The sequence below is a fragment of the Copidosoma floridanum genome, unplaced genomic scaffold (genome assembly GCF_036245765.1).
Source record: "Copidosoma floridanum isolate Cflo_tuat_1 unplaced genomic scaffold, Cflo_Japanese_pri ptg000030l, whole genome shotgun sequence".
In the NCBI taxonomy this organism is placed as follows: domain Eukaryota; kingdom Metazoa; phylum Arthropoda; class Insecta; order Hymenoptera; family Encyrtidae; genus Copidosoma; species Copidosoma floridanum.
The window spans coordinates 4191538-4211979 of NW_028321907.1; the positions used below are offsets into that span (position 1 = coordinate 4191538).

The 20442-nt window shown below is 42.1% G+C and overlaps 4 protein-coding genes across 5 annotated transcripts; 1 reads left to right on the plus strand and 3 right to left on the minus strand.

Moving 5' to 3' along the window:
* Nucleotides 1–767: 767 nt before the first annotated feature.
* TTLL1B (Tubulin tyrosine ligase-like 1B) lies at nt 768–2695 on the minus strand. The gene is made up of 9 exons (XM_014353185.2): nt 2637–2695; nt 2402–2536; nt 2238–2303; nt 1989–2167; nt 1736–1922; nt 1470–1671; nt 1150–1380; nt 979–1088; nt 768–900 (listed from the first exon to the last, which is right to left on the minus strand). Exons 1-9 carry the CDS (start codon nt 2693–2695, stop codon nt 768–770), a joined length of 1302 nt encoding a protein of 433 aa, XP_014208671.2.
* Nucleotides 2696–2981: 286 nt separating this feature from the next.
* On the minus strand, nt 2982–3878 carry mRpL23 (mitochondrial ribosomal protein L23). The gene is made up of 3 exons (XM_014353183.2): nt 3721–3878; nt 3325–3601; nt 2982–3258 (listed from the first exon to the last, which is right to left on the minus strand). The coding sequence occupies exons 1-3, from the start codon at nt 3732–3734 to the stop codon at nt 3088–3090; spliced, it is 462 nt and encodes a 153-aa protein (XP_014208669.1). The 5' UTR covers nt 3735–3878; the 3' UTR covers nt 2982–3087.
* A 5053-nt stretch (nt 3879–8931) lies between these two features.
* On the plus strand, nt 8932–16233 carry LOC106639498 (ankyrin repeat and BTB/POZ domain-containing protein 2). The gene is made up of 13 exons (XM_089596338.1): nt 8932–9035; nt 11294–11740; nt 11909–12032; nt 12203–12937; nt 13132–13381; nt 13550–13764; nt 13837–14027; nt 14115–14610; nt 14714–14999; nt 15090–15292; nt 15352–15675; nt 15750–15932; nt 16011–16233. The coding sequence occupies exons 1-13, from the start codon at nt 8932–8934 to the stop codon at nt 16197–16199; spliced, it is 3747 nt and encodes a 1248-aa protein (XP_089452464.1). The 3' UTR covers nt 16200–16233.
* A 423-nt stretch (nt 16234–16656) lies between these two features.
* Nucleotides 16657–20239, minus strand: Syx13 (syntaxin 13). 2 transcript variants are annotated; one of them, XM_089596509.1, is made up of 7 exons: nt 19901–20239; nt 19600–19827; nt 19250–19455; nt 19005–19170; nt 18790–18917; nt 18446–18579; nt 16657–18356 (listed from the first exon to the last, which is right to left on the minus strand). In XM_089596509.1, exons 3-7 carry the CDS (start codon nt 19450–19452, stop codon nt 18178–18180), a joined length of 810 nt encoding a protein of 269 aa, XP_089452635.1. In that variant the 5' UTR covers nt 19453–19455; nt 19600–19827; nt 19901–20239; the 3' UTR covers nt 16657–18177. The 2 variants fall into 2 exon arrangements, with proteins under 2 accessions (XP_089452635.1, XP_014208651.2); XM_014353165.3 differs by having other exon boundaries at nt 19600–20239.
* Between the last annotated feature and the right edge of the window lie 203 nt (nt 20240–20442).

Below are 20442 nucleotides of genomic sequence, written 5' to 3' on the forward strand. Positions count from 1 at the left end.
ATTTTGTAATTTCTACCTTGTGCGTAAAATCAATGATTTTGATATGAAAAAGCCTACTTTCTAAGAAATTTTTTTTTTTTAATAACTGACCAGAATTTTTGAAGCTTGAAAAAAATTGAAAACTGTTCCTGTGATGAAAATCACAAATTTTTTGTGCCATAACTGCGATTTTTGATATGTACATATTTAATTTACGCTACGTTAATTAAAACTGTAATTAAGGCATTCATCACGTTTCAATAACTGCGTACACATTAATTTAATTTTACACGAAATGTAAGGTCACTGCATCAATGATTGTGAATTGTTGATCATTGAAAATGCCACGTTATGTAGATTATTGTACGTAACAGTCAACTCTCGATTATTTATTTTCGTGCAAATAATAATAAAAAAAATGCAAAGAAAAATTAAACGCATCGAATCGATGACCTCGCGAATCATACAATCGACTGTTGATTGGGGTGTTAATTTTCAGTGTTTTGTTGTAAAACGAATTTTTAATAATACCATAAGACTGATTAACACCTCTATGTATATGTATATTTTTTTACAATGGTATCAAAGATTATGGATATTTGTAAAATATTTGTACAGAACAAGAAATAAAAAAAAAATTTGTTAACATATTTAAAGGTTCGTTCTTAAATAATACCAACAACGTTTTTGTACTAAACTATAAATTTTTAATAATCAAAAAGGGATGAAAAAAAAGTAATGTGTGGGAATTTTCGAACCTTGACACGTACGTATACTATCGTACGTATTTATTTCCATTTATGATAGTAACTTTTGTACTTTCCAGGATTGTCCCTCTCGTCCTGCGCAGCCAATTCTTCATCTATGAGCAACTCAAAGTGGCCCATTGCCTCTTGCGATGGACACTTGTTCCACCTGACGCTACAAATTCAAATCCAACTGATATGACTTGAGGAAAAAAATTAAGTAGAGCATCACACAATTGAAAATCTGCCTTACTCGGGACCCCCCTCGGGAGGCAAGACGAGCGAAATGATGTTGTCGATGAGTTTGTACTTGAGGATCCGATCGTTGACCGTAGTCGACGAGAGCGACGGTGACGCGTTCACCTAACGAACGAAAAGTCAAAGAGCGCAATTTTACAGTCAAGTGACACAAAAAAAAAAAGACCTCGATAAGCCAGGGCTTGAGTTTGTTATCGATGATGATGTCGTAGCCATAGCACTCGAAGCAGTGACGGTCGTTGGCCATCACAGGCGTCACGGCTTTCAGCGAGTGGACGATGCACCAGGAAATGTTGGAGAAGAGTTTTTCGGTCACGGCTTTGCCCCTCGTGCTCTCCAGGTACAGGCGAAGATTTTGCACGCTCAGCTTGCCGCCGTGCAAGCTATTGTACTCGTCCTGTGATAAATGCAGATCACCCCCCCCCCCCCAACAAAAAACCATAGCAATTTGTTTTTCGGGAACAATTGACTTTTGCTTATGCTTACTCCGTGCTTTTGCACCGACACATTTGTCAGATGAACGTACATGTTGTCCAGCTCTTGGATACTGGTGTCGTACTTGACTGTACAAAAGCGACAGAAGCCCTGTTTGAACAGGTACGCTTTCAAAGGGCGAAACGACGTTATCAGCACGTAAAGCCGAAGGTCGAATTTTTTTCCTCCGATCAGAAGCGGATTATCGATGTACCTGTTAACATCCATCAAATTGTTTTTCTTCCAGACTCGGTGGATATATATATATGTACACATACCTAGATATGACGTAACTTTCTTTGCCGAGGTTCGGATTGAACGGATTCCTCGCCTCCCTGGACCACTTCTTGAGCTTGCTCAGCTTGTTGATCAGGAATATCCCGGCCCCCTGGGATTTCCCGCATGGCTTCATGATCCACGTGCTCTGCGGAGCTTTGCGGTACTCCTCGACGAACATGTTGTAATCTGTTCAGGTGCTCGGTCAATCGATCGTTTAATAAGGCATTTTGATCATCAATCTGGTAAAATTACCGGCCGGCAAAACGAAGGTTATCGGAATGAAGTCGAGATGGAGGTATTTCCCGGGCCCGTCGCATCTCTCGGCCAGCGGGTTGCCCTCGCGCTCCAAGTCCTTGCGGTATCTCTTGATGTTCTTCACGAGCAGGTCTTTTCGCGTCAGCTCGTAGTGATTTGGGAAATGATTGATTGCCCTGTCGAAACGCTGGAAATTAATTTTTTTTGCTCTTTACCTTCGAGTGAAGGGTGGCATGTATAGCTTACTGATGGTCCGACATTCGGTAGCCGGTTTCAACGCTAAAAATGTTCCTGCAGGACTGAGTCAAGGCCCTGTGCAAAACGAAACGTTTATTATTCCTTTAGTCGGTTAAACGGAGAAATTTAAAGCTTAAACAATATAAAAATCATTTTTCCTAACGGTGAATTACCAGTAAACGTTCCAGTCGTCGTCGGGCCCAACTTGCGACCAGCCTCGTTTCTCGAAGTTGTGGACGATCACCGATTTGTCCATGTCGGTGCAAAAGGTTAACTTCATTTTGTCTGGGCCGGTAGTGGGTATTAATCTTATCGAGAAAAAGCGAGAAACTTTTATTGATTGCAAAGATACGCCAGTTACGATACTAAGTATTAAGAAGTGATCCGATTTAATTTAGGTGCACTTACCTGCCGTACATGTTTGACGAAATGTTGACGTTGATTTTTTTGCCGTCTGAGGTTGCCATGTATATGACTATTATCAAAGTAAAATCAAAACGCAATTTTACTACTAGTGTTGGCTAACACTTATGTGTGGCTTTGACAACGAGCGAGGGCTCATTGTTTAGTCAATAATACTCTGTATCTTAGGGGTATGACGATAATGCCGGTAACGGATACGACATGTAATGCGAACAACTTTTTCTTCATTTGATATGATATGATCAAGTATTTTTATAGTGTAATTGTTTTACATTAATTTTCAAAGTATCTTGATGGTACAAAATCGTGTTAACATAAAAGACTTGAGACTGAAATTCGTCAGAGATTTTATTTTTATATACACAAATGACGCTAGTGGATAAAAATTACAAGTACTTTATTAATAAATTTTCGTAACAGACATAATCAATAAAATTTAAAAATTTCTAAACCAAGGGGGGAGACCAGGTTGAGTTTTATTATTTTCCTCCACCACTGCTTGGAATCCTGCTTTGGTTTCCTCCATAATTGAATCTTCTTTTTCTTTTTCCTTCTTTCTTTGGTCGGTCTCAAACAAATTGGGGTATTCAAATTTTTCGTACCTTGGCTAAAAATAACAATAAATTATCACATGCATACAGGTAAGTACACAGTGCGGGTAAAATGTACTTGCCAAGTGGACATAGGCAATTTTGATGTCATCATCCTTGACTATTGTGCCCAACTCGTTTTCTCTGATCGTACCCAATGCTATCCTCGTGTTGACTTTGATAACTGGGACCTTGTAAATTTTCTCCAAGTAATTCTTAATGTCGTGCCTCGTCATTTCCATAGAACAATGAAAGTGCACGATATTTTTGCGCTGTTCCAAATCTGGTTTAACCATTTTCATCCAAAAATTTGGAAGGAAAATCCGTAACTGTGGATTACCTTTTTGGTAAAGCGGATACCTGTAAATATAACAAAAAGATAAAACCAAAGGTAATAACTCTTGATTCCTCTCAACTGACAGGTAGGTATATAAATATACAAACAAAAATATAAAAACGTATGCACAATGTAAACGTACCATCTCGTGGACATTTTTTTTACTTTGAATAAGCTTGTGTTGTCTATATACTTTATTTATTGTCACCGCTACATAAACAAAACTTATTTTGTTTGACAACAAATCAAATTATAACCTCATACTTATATACCCACTCTAGTCTATACTGAGATGGGTCGACACTGTTCCCAAAAGTAAATAAATATTTTTTGTCACCAGTCGTCATGTTGGCAAAAGCCGACAGAGACAATGATTGTACGTAGATGAAAACTTTAACCAAAAAAGTACTAGCTTGAAGCTTAAGATACAGCCAACAGATCGCGCTACTGACCCGTTATTGCTAGTTATTCCAGGGGTAAAATTAAAACCCGCATACTTACCAAGTTGTGTTCTCGGATTTCTTACCCGGAACCATAACAAAATGTGCATGTTGAGAAACAATCTTTACCACTTTTTTGTTTTTTAAATGTCGTACATTTTGAATAAAAATAAATTAGTTAATAATTTCTCCTGGTCATTGTGTATGGAGTTGTTTTGTTGTAGGCCATTGATATACATATCGTTGTAGAAGGAAATTATATTTCTGACGAGTACGAGGTGGAAAAGTCCATTTCGAATCTCAGTGCAGACAAAGTATTAACTAGGTATAATCGTTTCGAAAAAAGACGAGCTACCATTTATTGGAGAAGATTTCACCAATAACGAATGTGTCAATGGATTAGGTTCAAAAGAAATAGAAAATAAAATAGACGAAGACAATAAGGAGGTGGTTTAAAATCTTCTTTAGAGGTGCTTTATAAAAGGACGGTAAAACACAATTTTATAACTATGAGTAAAAAACAATTTTATAACTTGCTAGTATGATCGAATTAGTTTTTCGACCCCGAAAATTCTGACTAGCTCGAAAAAAATAGGGTAGTAGTTTCAATGCATGATAAAAAATTGATACAGAATTTAACAAGTGGGAATGTCTGCAAAAGCCTCAAAAAATGGTGAAAATGGTCAAAACATGTTTTTCGAGTCCAGAAGAAAACCGAAAAATTGCTCATAAAAAAATGTTGGGTAAAAAAGATGCGTAATTTTTATACGAACAAAATGAGCAGTGTTGGGTTAAAATCGGTTAAGCTGTTTTTTCGCAAATTGCAAAAAAATTCCATTTTGAACCATTTTTTCGAAACTCAATAACTCGCATTCTATACAATATTAAGAGCTGAAATTTGGCCACAAGGTATATTTTATAGTCCTTAACATACACACAAAATTGCAGCTTAATTGGTTTTTAACTTTTTGCGGACTGCGAAAAAATGTCCTGTCCAAAAATGGCAAAAAAAAAAAAAAAAAAAAATGTTGTACTTAAATGCACTTTTGAGATCGACTCGAAAATGTTAGTTGCCATATTATCATTTTTACGAGAACGCCTCTAGCGAGAGAGTGCCATTTGTGGGCTTATCCACATAAATATTATCCCTGTAGGGTAGCGGTCGAGTTAGGGGCGTTGCATCTTTTTAATATCCAATGGATACATAATATGTACATGCACATGCACGCACGGAAGGCGGAAGGTATTTCCGCGATCGTCCGTCCGCGCGCAAGGGAGTGTGTGTTCATACACTTACATTATGTGTACTTATATAGGAGGCATGCTAGGGACCATGTCGCCAGTCGCCGGACCGACACTGTCCGAGTGATAAGCTGTACCGTTGTGTTCTCGCGCTGCGAGTAGGTCGTGTTATTTCACGGTGAAATAAAGTCTTTCAATTGCCACATACCGATGACGATCCGATACAGCTAATTTAAAAGTTTTTATTTATTTATATTTGTTTTCGTTTGACCATTGAGTGCAAACCTTACATACTTCATACTAACCGGAGATGAAGTTGCTCATGTTTCTTACCTCCTTTCACCCAGTATGCTAATGTTGGCATTGGAGAAAGCTACCCCTGGCCTTGCCGATGACATTTATACATATTCTACCGATCCGAGGACTGTGATCGGTACCCAATAACGCACATGCACCCGAACTTGCGACCTTTTTTGAGGTGAGTTTCATAGACATTGAATCTAATCGCTTTCGAAATAGCAATAGAATTTTTATTCCATTTTTTTTTTTCCTTACCGATTTTGAAAATCGTTTTCCGTTACTTAATCAAGCTTTCAACTCCCTTCGGCTCGAATTTTCCAAGTGTCGGTAAAATAATCTTCGAAACGGTGATAATATAAGCTTGCGATCGGGCAACATAAAAAAAGTAAGTATAACAGCTGCACGTGAGAAAAACGCAAAACTTCTCCCGGAGAAGATTACCGAGCAAGTGCAACAAGACGAGCGCGCGAGAATGTAAATGTATATATATATATATTGCATTAGTTGGTGTACATATATACATACTATATAAGTACACGCAGTTTCTCTCCGCAAAGACGAGAGAGTTCGGAATGAAGCCGAGAGTCCGCGGAGGCACGCAACTAGTCAAGCAGCATCGGCAAGTTCGGAGAGCACATTGACTGCGCCTTTGCCTTCGTTCATCCTCCCTCCCTCTCTCTACTGTCACCCGCGATGCGATACGCGTGTGCGATATATATATTCTCCCGGTGCACGCACATACATTTATATTATCGTATGCATACACGTCCCCATGGTACAGTTTTACTCGCGGTATTTACACGTATAGGAAAAAAGAAAGTCGGGAAAGCGTTGTGTGCTCGCATGATGTGGGTGTGATGCATCTCTACGCGCGAGAGAGCCGTATATAATATATGTTCGGGAATCGTTTGGGTTCATAATCAACGCCGGTTTTTCTTTCGGCAAATCGCTTGTCACTCGTTGAAAAACCTTTTCATTCCGATCTTTGCGAAAAAAAAAAAAAAAAAAAAGAAAAAAAAAGGAAAGAACCTGTTTACACTCTTCACGTGTGCGCCCTTTACCGTGGAAAACCAGTCTCTCTCTCTTTCTTGGCCCCGCCTTCGTCCTCTTGGATATATATATACGTATGTCTTTCTCCGCGAGAGTTCTTCAACTCCAGCGACGCGCACAAATATATACATATATACCTTTATATGTACATTAAAAAAAGTAAAACAATGCCTGAAAAGTATCTATTTAATTAATGGAAGAGAAGCTCTCTCTGTCTATCAATTTTTTTTGTTTCGGTCAAAGGAGCTGTACAACGATACTTTCCCCGGTGTAACAATTAACGATCCGATTGATGATTAAGATCAGCGAGCGCTCGACAGTCAGACACGTGCAATTATCATGTGGGAGTCTCAGGCCTCCAATGCAGCTATTTCAGCAGTTCGCGTTTCAGATTCGCGTCATGTTCCGTGTACATACGATTGCAGATCGGCTCTCGTCGAAGCGATTGTTCCGCCCCGAAACTTTCACTTTCCGGGGACTTTCGATCGAAGAATTCGCGCGTATACATGTACGGTCGATTGTTCGCCAACAACCTGTTGATCGCGAGTGCAGTGTCTTCTGTTTTTACGATAACTCATATATATATATACATATGAGTTATGAGTACCCACACGTGGTTGATCCAACCAAATCGGTATTATCATACCGTATATGCGTGCAGTTTGAACTATGATGAACTTTGTAATTTGAGGCGCAAATCAGTTATGGGGAAACTTGATTTTTATGGAGTTACGTTTGCTTGTACATAAAAATATCGTTAATAGATTTCAAAGGTAAAAAGGTGAAAAACTGTCGCTCTTGAAACTCGAAATTTTTGTTTGTAGGTGCGCATTACTCCGTCGCTTCCACATGAAACATTATATACTTTATGACTACCAGCTCGTATACGCATAATATTTATGCATTCGTTCGATATCGCGCATAAGTAAGTGCAATCAAGAGCGAATGGCCTCCTTTTGCGTGCGTGTGGCTCTGCAGTATATAGGTATACATGTTGGGTAGTGGATGCATGCAAGAGCGGCAAGAGGAATCTGCAAAAAGTTTGGATTTACCGTTGGACCCCGAGACTTGCTTCCTCACTTGTGCAAATAACGTATGCGTGTACGTACACGCGGGCACGTTTACGCGAGAATTTTTCGAATTTGACCAATAATACTTTGTGGACGATCAGATGCATCGTTATCTTTTTGGGTACTAATTGTAATAAAAGTAGGTATCGAAGAATCGTTATCTGTCAGCCGCACTATCAAGTGTACGGGCAACAAATGCCAAATGAGCTCGTTCGATCGAGTTGTTTTAATTGCAAATTCCATATCATCGTCCATCCAAAGGGACCATTTTTTTATTTTCTTCTGGAACTATTATTGACACACGACTTTGCTACGCGACGCATTTTATTCATAAACGTGCAGAACAACAGTTAGATTTTATAAAAATATGGTTCATCTGCCGTTATCGGAGTCGAAAAAAAAAAAAAAAAAAAAAAAAACCATACATGGCATTTTGGAAATTTCAACCCGGGGACGAAACGCGCGCGTGTGCATATTATACATACAGTTACCTTGATCGGCTATTCGAGCCATTCCACTTCAGAGCCGGTCGTTGCATGATGTCTTTGCACTTTATATATACACGCACTTGTGTACGAGGTAAAAACAAAAAAAAGTGTACGACTGGAAATATGAAGTCGGTCGCGTGATGCGTGCACGTACCTACATGTATATACCCAACCAAACACCTTTAGCTTGTTTTAATTGACAATACAAGTATATATAATGTACAATAAACTCTCATCGCGCACACAATGATGATTACACGCCTCAATTATAATTGTATTTCCTAGGCCGGCTCTCGCGGTGTAAGTACTAATTACCGCAGCCGCGTCGACGCCACATATACTACATTCACGACTCATTGTTATAACGTATATATGTATACTCGGTTGGGTATATATGCGCGAGCGAGCAAAAGTTTGTTTGCTCCCTTTCCTACATTATGCACAATAATCGAGAGTCCTTCTCCCTCGGCACGCGCCGATTGTTTTTCTTTTTTCTTCTTTCCCACCCTCGCGCGAGCGCGTCTTCATCACCTACTTGGCGTCGTTATTAACACCTTGAATCCCATTTTTGTTGTAATTACTCGCACAGCGTCGTCGAGTTTCTTTTCGCGCCGTGCTTGTTTTCTTTTTTTCTTTTCCTGTTCATCAGGCAAAATCATATTTGTTTTATTTCCAAAGGTCATCGTGGGGTCCCCGGTCCGATGGAGCGTGCGGTGATGTCCTATAAACGAGAGGGAGACTGCAGCTAAAAAAAGGAGCGACGATGGAGGAGAAGCTGCTGCACCAGCAGCTCGGACTGTTGGAGCTGCAGCAACGAGCGCTGCTGTACGACACCGGCCACGAGATCATCCGGCCCAAGCCACGAAGGTAACATTGTTTTGGAAATGAAATACTGTGCACTTTTTGTCAACGAAAACGAGAGCTGGAAGAAGTACGCGAATGGCTTTTCGCATGGTGTGTGTATCTCTCGTCTCGATCTGTATACATATACTATATAGCTTCGGGTTCCCACCTGCTGTAATGTATACCTGTACACTGGTGTCTCATATAATGTATACCTATAGGTGGAGGGAAAAAGAGAGCCAAATTTCTTTTCCTTCCCATACACGTGTATAATATAATAACGTACCCACGTACATGTATGATGATGCACGCGCTTGGGTGTACCCATACTTTGGAATAATGGGCGCGTGATCTTCCTCCCCTCGAGTGATATACACTCGCGTGCGTTCCTTTCCAAATCTCTCCTTGACTTTCAGCTCCACGAGCCAGCCAATTAAGCAAATTTGCGCGCGGCAACCCGTTCGTTTTCACACGAGAGTCAACCGGCTGCTCTTTTTTTTTTTTGTTGTATACCCCGCCAATGGCCCCAAATTTCTATTTTCCTGCGCTTCCTTTTTTTATACGTATACATCATTTCGTTTCAACACATTGGATTAACAAAAAAAAGGGGGGGTTGGGGGAAAGGAGAGCGCGACAATCAACGAGTTACAAAAGAGGTGAAAATTGGCCAATACAGGAAGCACGGGCTCGGGCGCGCGTTGCCGAGCCTCTCTCTAGTGGACAGACAGGGCGCAATTAAAGCCCGGGACGGACGTCATCAGCAGCAGCTACATAATATGTAGGACGACCGCGAAGGGGGCTAGGGCCTAGCCGGATACGTGTAGGTATATACCTTCGGCTCTGTGCATAGAGTTGCTGTTCTTCTTGGCAACGCTCAAACGGAACTGCGCCCCGTGAACACGAACAATACAAGTATATATATACGCGATCACCGGACCTTGAACCTTGAACCTATACCATCTTCCGTATACGTGTACGTATATATAGGTTGCACCCGCACCCTTTTCCTTACATGTCCTCTTGTTACGTAGGTTCATCGTTTGCAATAAATCTCTCTACAGTGGGTATATACGTAGCTAAATAACAATCATAACTGGTTTCATATCAATGCCTGCAATTTTTTTTATTTCATCGCGCAGTTAACATGTCCCAAGAAATTAAAATTTTTCAAAGGCTCGGTGTTTTTTTTTTTTAAATGAAAGAAAAATCGTGGAGAGCGGTTGGAAAAAAAAAAAAAAAAAAAGTTAAAAAAAAATCTCTAAAAGTGCCATTTTACTTTAACCTTAAACTTAATTTACATTCGGGTTTAACGATTACAATTTTCATGCGCGTCTACAATGAAGTGATTTCGGTGGGTAAGAATAACGAAAAAAAACAAAAAAAAACAAAAAATGTCGAAAGCAACGGACACCAACTTTTTATCGTTGAATACATCATCGATACAAAAATGTTTAACCGGCCCCATCTCTCTCTGAAAGCTCATGGTGACTTTGACTTCTCGCGAAATATCATGAATGAAACAATTATGTATACGTACAAGTACACTATATACGGGAGGGAGAGAGGAAATGGTACAAAAGAACAATGCGCATCGGACGAGTTCGGGGAGCTATATAATAACACATACGCGCATCGAGCACGCGCGAGAGAGCTGAAAGTGAATGAAAAGGACGATCCACCGCCACGAACAAAGAATATATACACCTACATCTTTTCGGACCCATGGGAACCATACCCGCGTATGTGTATACACCACCTCACTCGCTCGCTTGTACTTATTACTCTACTTTCCGGAGGAAGTAGTACCTATACGCGCTCTCTCTCTCGCTGCACGCACATCATCGCCGTTGGCGCCGCAGCTCCGTTTTCTTTTCACTTTGCGTACCACCTCGCGGTCTCCAGTTTTATCATCACCACGCGCACTTTTGCGCGAAACGCGCCCGCTGACACATCCGCTCCTATGCGCACTACCTATACTCGACTTTCTGTTTCTACGCCAGTCACGTGCGAGCAGCCCCAACGGCAACAACCCAAGTCACCCGCAAACCACCCAAAGAACCCACACCCAGTGTGACGTTTATCGCCCCAAAGTGCCAATGAGACAAAATGTAATCAACGAGTGAACGCGGTCCGTTGTTTTTTTTTTGCTGGCTCTCGTTGGACCTGCAATATTTTTGTACAACCAGGACAGAGATGTACCAATCGTACATTGCAAACAGTGGTCGGTCGAATGTGACGCGATAACGTACATGTGTACGCATATAGATGCGTCTGAAAAGCAGGGGTAAGCAGCGCGCGAGCGATTGCGAGTGCATCCTGTGCCTGGAGTTGCGGGGCAGCGACAAGAGCGTCAAAACCAGCGGCACCGTCGACTCGGGAATAATGGAGTCGACGCGGTCGGCCGGGCTCGGCTGCAACTTCATCCTGATGCGGCCGGCGCTGCCTTTCGTGAGCCGCGAGCCGAGCCGCGAGTGGCAGGAGGAGGCGGCCTCGGACGACTCGGAGCCGGCCAAGGAGCCGCTCCACCGGACGGTCGTTTACTTTGGCGACACCAACCGGCGCGACCGCACTGCCGATTCCGGGGATCGTTTGGCTGCCGATGCCGAACCGAGCCCGGGGATCGTCGTCAGCGTCAGGCCCGGCCGAGAGGACGTGTTGAGGATAGAGCAACAGCCCCACCGCGAATTCAAGCCCGACTGGAGCTTCGTCCAACAGTGGCGGCTCAAGGGGTACACCACGACTTACATTCACAGTTATACTGACGCAACTCCCCCTGTATATAATATAATATACTGCACGTTTAGCGAAACGCGTGACAACCAAATCGTCCCAAAATATATGTTACTTGTACATGGGTTTGTAGAACATTTTGTTTCAACCCCGTTCGTTTGTTGAAGGCCCAGCGGAGGTGGCGGCAACAACAATCAAGAGCCCAAGTGCCCGAAAAACGAGCCCGAGATGCCGCCGCGGCCAAAGCCCATCGGGAGCCACCTCAGTCTCCACGAGCTGATAGCCCTGCAGGTATTTTTTTTTTTTTTTTTTTTTTGTATCCATAAAGAGGCGTTTGTACGATGCACCAAAACTTGAGCGATACTGCATAATACAATTTTTTATTTCGGCTGCACCGTCCGATGGCCAATTGAATAAGCAGTGATTCGAAGCACCCCATATATTATATATATGTCTTGCAGAGCACCGAGTGCGCGGGTAGCTCGTCGGACGAGCGCTCGTCCTCGGGTCACGCGAGCATGAAGTCCGACGGGGGTGGACACACGAGCGGCGGCTCCCCGAGGCACCAGCGCGACCTCGACAGCGTCCCCGAGCAGCCGTCGTCCCGTCGCCATCACCAACAACAACAACAACAACAGCACCACCACCACTACCAGCAGCAGCAGCCACGGCTGGGAGTGCAGAAAGTACAGTCGACCCTGCGCTCGCGGACCTCGACCTCCTCGCGGTCGTACTCGTCGTTGAGCGGCGGCTCTGAGAGCTCCTCGGCGCAGGAGGTGCCCAACTGCGCGAGCGTCACCGAGAGCGCCGATGAGTTTGTCTTCGTGGAGGCGCGCAGTAGGCTGGTCGAGCTGGCCAGGTCGCCGTGGACGCAGGCCGACGTGGTTCGAGCCGTGCTGGCGTCGAGAGCTGGTCCTCGGCTGTCGGCTCATCCGAGCGCCGAGGTGGTCTCGAGGCTGTCGTACCTGTTGCAGCGCTGCCTGGTGAGGCTCGCCCGGGAGGTCAAGCGCCTGGCCCAGGCTCTCGGGTTTGCGGGTCGACGCGAGGTTTGGGCCGGCCTGCGCATCGTCCTCGGCCCCGGGCTCGCGGACTCGGCTGGCTCGGCGTGCTTGAGGGCCAGCGCTATGTACGGACTCGCGCCCTTCAGTCCCGCCGCTGGCCAGACCACTGCGGCCAGGGCCGGCCTCCAACTTCCGGTTGGTCCAAGCTCGCAATTTTTTTTTTCTTTTCTTCCTCTTAAGTACGCTCGGTTACACAAATAAGCTACACTCCTCGTGCAAACTCTATGGGCTTTTTTTTTTTTTTTTTTTTTTACACTCGGACCATTTTTCACGCTTAACGGACAAGGAGACACTTGCCCGAGAAAGTCACTCTTTTCTCCATTCGATAGGTCGGCGCAGTCATGCGCTGGATGATCGACGCTCGATTGGGCCGTATGGTGCACGAGCTCGCGGCAGTTTACCTGGTCGCGGCTCTCGAGAGCCTGCTCGAGGAGCTCGTGCTCAGGAGCCTGTCCCACGAGTCCCAGCAAAAGCAACAGCTCACACCTGCCGGGCTCGAGCGCACCGTGGCCGGTGACCCCGATTTTTGCGCGCTGCTGCAGCCGTTCGCGCACCTCAACGCCGGCAGGATCGCCAACGGTAAATTTTCCATTCCATATATATACACCACACACCGGTGATACTATCACTCATGTAAAGTAATCGAAAATAATTCGATTTCCACGTGATACTGCACAATTGTACATATAGAGTATCAAAAACATCCATGAAGAGGGAAAAAACGTATTCTCATTATTTGAATCGCAGGTTCGCTGGTGTTGCCGCATTGGTCGAGCACGAGCTCACTGAGCGGCTCGGGCAACCCCCCGGCCCAGCTGGAGGCTTCGCTGCTAACAACTTGCGTCGGTTCGTTGCGAGAGCTGCGCGAACTGGTCGACCGGCTGGTGCATTGCAGTAGATGTCCGCTGGTACTCAGCGACCGAGCTATCGACGCCCTCTTCTACTACATGCGCTGTTCCCAGGTAAACTACATCCTTACCTGTTACGCGTAACCATCATCGACGCGCGACTTAGCCCTTGCGTTCTCATGGCAGCTGGAGCACGGCGAGCGTCGCGGTATCCAGGAATTGGCGTACGAGCGAACCTACGGGCCACCACTGGTCGAGTGGCTGCGCGTAGCTGGTGCACACGCGGAGTACCGGCACGCCCGGTTCGTCGATCGGGACGACGTCAGCCAAGCTGCGAGGCTCCTTCTGGGCGTCGACTGTCCCGCCCGACCGATATGGTGAGTGCGCTATCCCGTCAACTCGAGTGAACCGATCGAGTTGGCTCGGAACGATACATATGTAGGTATATAAAACCATGTCTCCAGCTCGGACGAGGTTGTATCGGCTGCCGATGATCCAGTCGAGTACACGCGGCGCCTCCACCAGGACGTGGGTTTCAAGCTTCTGCGAGCCGGCCGGCCGGAGTTGATCCGCCAGGCGGCGCATCTGCCCGAGCCGGTTCTGCCCGACGCGCTCGACAAGTCCGGATTGTCTAGTCTCATGTTGGCCGTTTGCTCGGGTGACGAGGCCGCGGTGCTGGCGTTGCTGGACGCGGGTGTCGATCCCGACGTGGAGAGCGCCGTTACCGGGCCCCACTGCGCCGACGCCCAAGGATGGACCGCCCTGACGTTCGCGGCACTGCTGGGACACTGCGCCATCGCTAGGAAGCTGCTCGATTGTGGCGCGGCCGTTGGTGGCGGTGGGGACAGGTGTGCGGTGATGCCGATCCAAGCTGCAGCGGCTGCCGGCAAACTCGAAATGATTGCCTTGCTACTCGATCACGGTGGCGCCCAGCCATTCCTCTCGACGCTCTCGGACTCGGTGAGTCGAACACTGAATGTATAAAATACGTTACAACTAATAATCTATGATTGGCTACTTACAAGTTTGTTTGTTTTTTTTTTTTTTTTTTTTTTCCTCAAAGTGTTGCTACTCTGGCTCGCCGGCCCAGCGCGGTTGCTACAGTGCCATTTCCGTGGCAGCGGCTCACGGCCACAGGGCCTGTCTCCAGCAGCTCCTGTCGCATCCCTCGAACTTCTCCAGCCGGCGGGGTGGCGAGAAGGAGGTGCTATCGCTCGAAGAAATCCTGGCCGAGGGCACGTCCATGCAGCAACACCAGCAGCTCGAGACCCCTGTGCGTCAATTCAGCAAGACGCAGTACAAGGTCCTTCAGGAGGCCATGTACCACAGCGTGGAGAACAACCATTTGGGTGAGTGATTCGATTGGCTACACATATAAGATCGCCTAATCGAGAACAACCGGACAATAATTATCCAAATGGTATAACGACGTTCTTCAGACATAACGATGGATCTGAGGGGACTTGGGGTCTCGTGGACGCTGCACTGCTGGATGCAGAGCCTCTCGTTGGCCCACGAGATGCGGATGGACTCGGTCGTCGATCAGCTCCTCCAGGACTTCCAGGTCTGCTCCGATGACTATTCAACGCAGTTTGTCGAAAAGGGCTTGCCGTTGCTCTTCAACATCTTTCGGTACAACAAGGTGTGTCATATCCCGATCGTCATTGTGTCGTGCGATTATATATTACTACGTGCGGGCAGGATCTAATTGATGTTAACTCGAAACAGAAAGAAGGGACGATACTGCTGCTGGCCGACATATTCAGCACGTGCTTTGGCTGGGAGCCCATTAAACCGGTAAGAAATGCGAGCCTCTCGAACGGTGGCTCGAGGATAGATCCCAAGTTTGTCAACAATCCCGAACTGAGCGACGTGCAGTTCAGAGTCGAGGGCCGGGTGTTCTATGGTCACAAGATTGTTCTCGTCACCTCGTCGAGCAGGTTTAAAAGTATGCTGAGCTCCAACTTGTGCCAAGGCAATCCACCGATCGTTCAAATCAACGACATTCGTTATCACATTTTTCAAGTAAGACCCGCTTTTGTTTTTTCCAACAACGTTAGGTTTCGACTCGTTTGATTGATCGCCCGGATAATTTACAGATGGTTATGGAGTTTTTGTACAACGGAGGCTGCTCCAACTTAAAAATCAGTCAGAATGACGTGCTGGAATTGATGGCGGCGGCTAATTTTTTCCAACTAGACGGATTGTTGCGGTTTTGTGAGGCCCAATGTTCGACAACGATCAATCTCGACAACATTGTTTCGATGTACATTCATGCCAAGGTAATGTTTATCAAATTTCTCCAGTTACAACGATCTATGTGTCTACATCCTATTATAATAATCTATGGGAAATTCTAGGTTTACAATGCATCGCAGTTATTAGAATATTGTCAGGGGTTTTTACTACAGAATATGGTGGCTCTTTTGACGTACGATGACTCGGTGAAACGACTGATTTTTGCCAAAAAATTTCCAAACCACGATGTTCTTAATAGCCTTTTGCTCACGTTGCAAGGAAGGATGAAAGCCAAAAGACCACAAAACTGAGGAAAATTCGCTTAATCGACGCAAAAGAATTCACAGTTGTGATGTTCCAAAGTATTACAGTAACATAGTTAATACGATAAAAATTACGACTGATTTTATTGATGTTATACATTTTGATTCCCAATGTTAGTAAATAATCAACGTTTATTATTAGATTATTACTCATTATTTGAGCTTCATACATACCTATCTGTTAACTCAATTTTATGTATCTCGCTAATGTGTACAAAAATTATGATTTATATTCATTCTCGCCGAAACTGTTTCAGCAAAACAAAAACACTCAATAGCTTAAAAACAGAATTAAAATCATGGTGTACATATACATATTTGAAACGTTTTTACACTATTTGTATATGTATTAATTAAATATAAATAATAGTTCAATGTACGTATTGTTATTATTGTTTAGTATCGTTTATTCGAAACCTTTATCATTTGTATGTACAGTTTTTCGTTTCGTTTTTTTTTTTTTGTTTTTTTTTTGTTTTCATACAAGTACATTTGTTATGATAGAGTTTATATAGAAGATTTAATAAAATCTGGAATGCTTTTAATTAAACATTTAAATAACTTGATTTAACTTGAAAAAAATGGCTGTCTCATGCATAAATTGTTTTTATTTTTATGATGTTAAAACCAATGCACTAAAAAATAAAATTGAATTTTTCCTTCATAACATGTCATTATTTAACTATCTTGACCTTATTTATGGCTTTTAATTAAAAATCTAAACAAAGATATTACTATAAAATACACTGTTTCTATTTGTAATATTTTTGTCAAATTATAATAATACATAATATGTTAAAGTTATACATATAATTAATATGAAATAGCTCCTGGCCATTTTATAAAACATTTTTTATTGTAAAAAACAACTAAGCTCTTACTTTGTATAAATACTGTTTTAAATTTACAGACAATTTTTTTTTCTTCATTAAAAAATATGTGTTCATGTTAACTGAGAATGTAATTAGTGAAAGTTAGTTATTACATCTGTATTAGCAGCAGTACAACGTCCCCACCGTTAACTTGGTATTACGTTGTAAGTGATCAATTCTAAACTCGTTATGCTTTGGAAATACGTTGAAATTATTTTTTTCTCAATGTAAGTAAACTTTTTTGAGAATCCTCATTAATTCGTGCATGCACTGTCATTATTAAAAAGTTTACTAATAAAACTTCGAGTAGCCACAGTTGCCATGACCGAAAAATGGAGGTGAGTGCTCACATACATACGGCTATTACGTCGACGAGTTGTGAATTGTTGCTGTTGTATTCAAGTTTTTTCAGGTATGGTTTAATAAATTACAAATTTTTTTAGATTTATAGCCAAATCTGACGTGGCCAAGAAATGCAATTTCTCGCGTTCACGAAAGCAACACAGTATAAAGAGCACGCAGGCATAGATGCCCGCAGTATGTATATTATTGTGATACATACTTGATACAAGTAAAGCTAAAAATTACAATTCTTAACTACTTTTAAAACCTTTGAACTTCAACTTTGGACAACATCTAATTTATTATAAAAAATTTTTCAATAATCAAAAAAATTTATAAAAAATACAAATTTAAATAAACTTTAGATTTTAACAAATATGAATGATGTATGCGAAATACAGATTGAAGCGTGATTAAAGTAATAGGTTCAATCTCAATTTAAATAACTATAAATTATTTCGTTAAAGAATACATCGAATTTCGTGAATATGATTTTACATTATGATTTTTGTAGTTTTTCTGTTTAAGCTACAGTGAAAAAGTTATCTATTAAAACTATGTATTTTCACTTATAAAAGCCTACTGATGGATCTAATCCACTAACATAAAATCAATAAGCACCTTGTATGTTATTTCTTGAATAACTTTGAATTTTTATCATTTACTTTAAAATTTTTGTTGAGCACAAGTCATTGTATTACAATGAGACAACCAAGTTTGATATTTTCTCTTGTCTGGGAGCATTAAGAGTGTTAACTCGATTTATTCGATAATATGACCACTATTAAAATAGTGACGAAAAATATAGCTATACTAAAAATAAAACAAAAACTTTTACGAATTTTATTTTGGTGATTACTAGCCTTTATTAGTTCTTCCGCCCCACAAGCAACTTGACCATATGCGCTTTCGATGTTGTTTTCAATGGTATCTGCATTATTAATTAATTTTTTATTAGATTTTTTTGAATTACTTTGCCAAGTATGTAGCCAAGTTCCGGAAAACTTAAACATTACTTACTAATTGAATCTGCTTGCTGGTGCACAACAGCTCCAAGTTCCCTCATTATTTGATTAACATCTAAAATATCACCTTCAATTCTCTTAATTCTTTCTTCTTGCTCCAAAATTAAGCCATGATCAAATTCCAATGCTCTAAAGTAAAAAAATGATAAGCCATTTATATTATCTAATTCGAATTATGAGAGCTATTAGTTTTTAATAAGGTTTTAGTAAGAAATTAAGTTGGGTAATTAAAAAATAACTTCAATGTTCTTTTCAAGGTAGAAATTAATTGCATTGCGTGTTGGATAAATAGAAAATAATTCTTATTGAGAAGCTTTATGTTTTTTCCTCTAAACCAACCTTTGTTCAGCTCTTTGTCTTGCATCTTCTTGAACTTGGAGTAAACTTTGTTTCTCATCTTCTTCATCATCATGAGTTTCTATGTGACTTGTAACGAGTATGTGCTTTTTCATTTTATCAGCAATGAACTGGAAAAGTACACAAGTCAAAAATACTTTTTGGTATGTATAAAAAAAGTAAATGAAAAAGGATAGTGAATAAAAATATCGACTTACCCTCTGCATTTCCGAATACTTTTGTAGTGCATGCTTGAATTCACTGGTAAGTTTCTCAATTTGCAATTTTTGCTCTTTATCTCCTCGCCTCATTAAAAATGTCAGCCTTGCAATATCCTTGAGTGTTTGGGAAACGACTTCGTTTGTACTCATCTGAGTTACATGCCTTTAACAAATAATGATAAATAAAATATACAAAATTATAAAACTGACTCTGACACCAATTAAGCATCTTGTCAACTTACACCTTATCCCTCAAAATTTGACTATCTTTATTGGTTCCAATTTGTTTATAGGCACGTTCAAGGATTCTGTAACTTGCATTGAGGTTTTGTAACTTTGATATTATGTTTTCACTGAGACTATAAAGCTCTGTGGGACTGAAACCCACGTCAGGTACATCTGTTCTATGATCCGTGGATCCATAAGTTTGAGAGCTGTGAGCCATTATCTACAAAAAAACCAATTCTCACTTTAAACAAAAGGATAAATATGTTTGAAAAATGCACTAATACATTTGTTGGGCCTTTGGCATTAAAACAAAAATCAATTGATAAAAAAAATGTTTAAAAAATTTTTTTTAAATCCAACAAACCTCTTATGAGTTGATAAATCTTTACAAGAAGGAGATTGGTTGTAAATATTGGTTGAACATGAGCCGAGCCTAACTCAGACCGATCAATTTACTGGATTAAATGGTCCTGTTTATGTGTTACTAAGTTGCCAAAATCGCATTGGTTCTCTGGTGAGGAATGGAAATAATGGCTCTTTTGACAGTAAGTATTGAGCGATCCTTTATTCTCGAGTGGACTGGACTGCTATACTGTGAATAAAATTCGGAGCTGATGATGCACGTCGAGGCACGTATAGATTTTGCGGGGTAAGTATGTAGGTACCTAAATATTGCACTTTGCAGCCCAGCAATAGTGATTTTTTGGCTTTTGATTTCCACAGGCTTGAGCTCTAGACAGTTCTACACCTTGTCCTCCTCGATCTCGATGGATATACCTACTCTGGCCCTCATGCACATGCACTCTTTCTTTCTCGGTTGGTGCATCAGCCACCCTTAGCCTTCTGCACTCTCTCCCTGTCTTCTGCCTTGCTCTTGCTCTCTCATCAGCTGGCTCAATTCACTCAGCTGGTGGATATCCATACCACTAACCACCGCACACATGTATTATATACTTATTATCTTCGAGACTCTCTCGGGTCGTCGCGACAGTCGCGACTCTCGTGCAGCAAGTTGCTCCAATTGCTCCAAAATATGTGCAACAATCACACACTTTTGCACACATCGTCTACATCTGCAATTCTGCATGTATGCATTGACAATACTCCTGCCAAGACTGCCAACACAATTTCGATGGGGAGAGGCACAGTACGTTTTACCATTTGCTTTTCTTCATCAGAAATTTTCACCACGTTTCTGAGCGAATAC

Excerpts from the sequence above, each read along its gene's own strand:
- TTLL1B (XM_014353185.2), bottom strand. The coding sequence starts at position 2,695 with ATGGCAACCTCAGACGGCAAAAAAATCAACGTCAACATTTCGTCAAAC. Across the intron at positions 2,168-2,237 it reads TACCGAATGTCGGACCATCA|GGCAATCAATCATTTCCCAA; the intron begins GTAAGCTATACA and ends GCGTTTCGACAG. Across the intron at positions 901-978 it reads CCTCCCGAGGGGGGTCCCGA|CGTCAGGTGGAACAAGTGTC; the intron begins GTAAGGCAGATT and ends TTGAATTTGTAG.
- mRpL23 (XM_014353183.2), bottom strand. Across the intron at positions 3,259-3,324 it reads AAATTGCCTATGTCCACTTG|CCAAGGTACGAAAAATTTGA; the intron begins GCAAGTACATTT and ends TGTTATTTTTAG.
- LOC106639498 (XM_089596338.1), top strand. The coding sequence starts at position 8,932 with ATGGAGGAGAAGCTGCTGCACCAGCAGCTCGGACTGTTGGAGCTGCAG. Across the intron at positions 9,036-11,293 it reads ATCCGGCCCAAGCCACGAAG|GGGTAAGCAGCGCGCGAGCG; the intron begins GTAACATTGTTT and ends TCTGAAAAGCAG. Across the intron at positions 13,382-13,549 it reads CGCCGGCAGGATCGCCAACG|GTTCGCTGGTGTTGCCGCAT; the intron begins GTAAATTTTCCA and ends TTTGAATCGCAG.
- Syx13 (XM_089596509.1), bottom strand. The coding sequence starts at position 19,452 with ATGGCTCACAGCTCTCAAACTTATGGATCCACGGATCATAGAACAGAT. Across the intron at positions 18,580-18,789 it reads AGACAAAGAGCTGAACAAAG|AGCATTGGAATTTGATCATG; the intron begins GTTGGTTTAGAG and ends TTTTTACTTTAG. Across the intron at positions 18,357-18,445 it reads CCAGCAAGCAGATTCAATTA|ATACCATTGAAAACAACATC; the intron begins GTAAGTAATGTT and ends TTAATAATGCAG.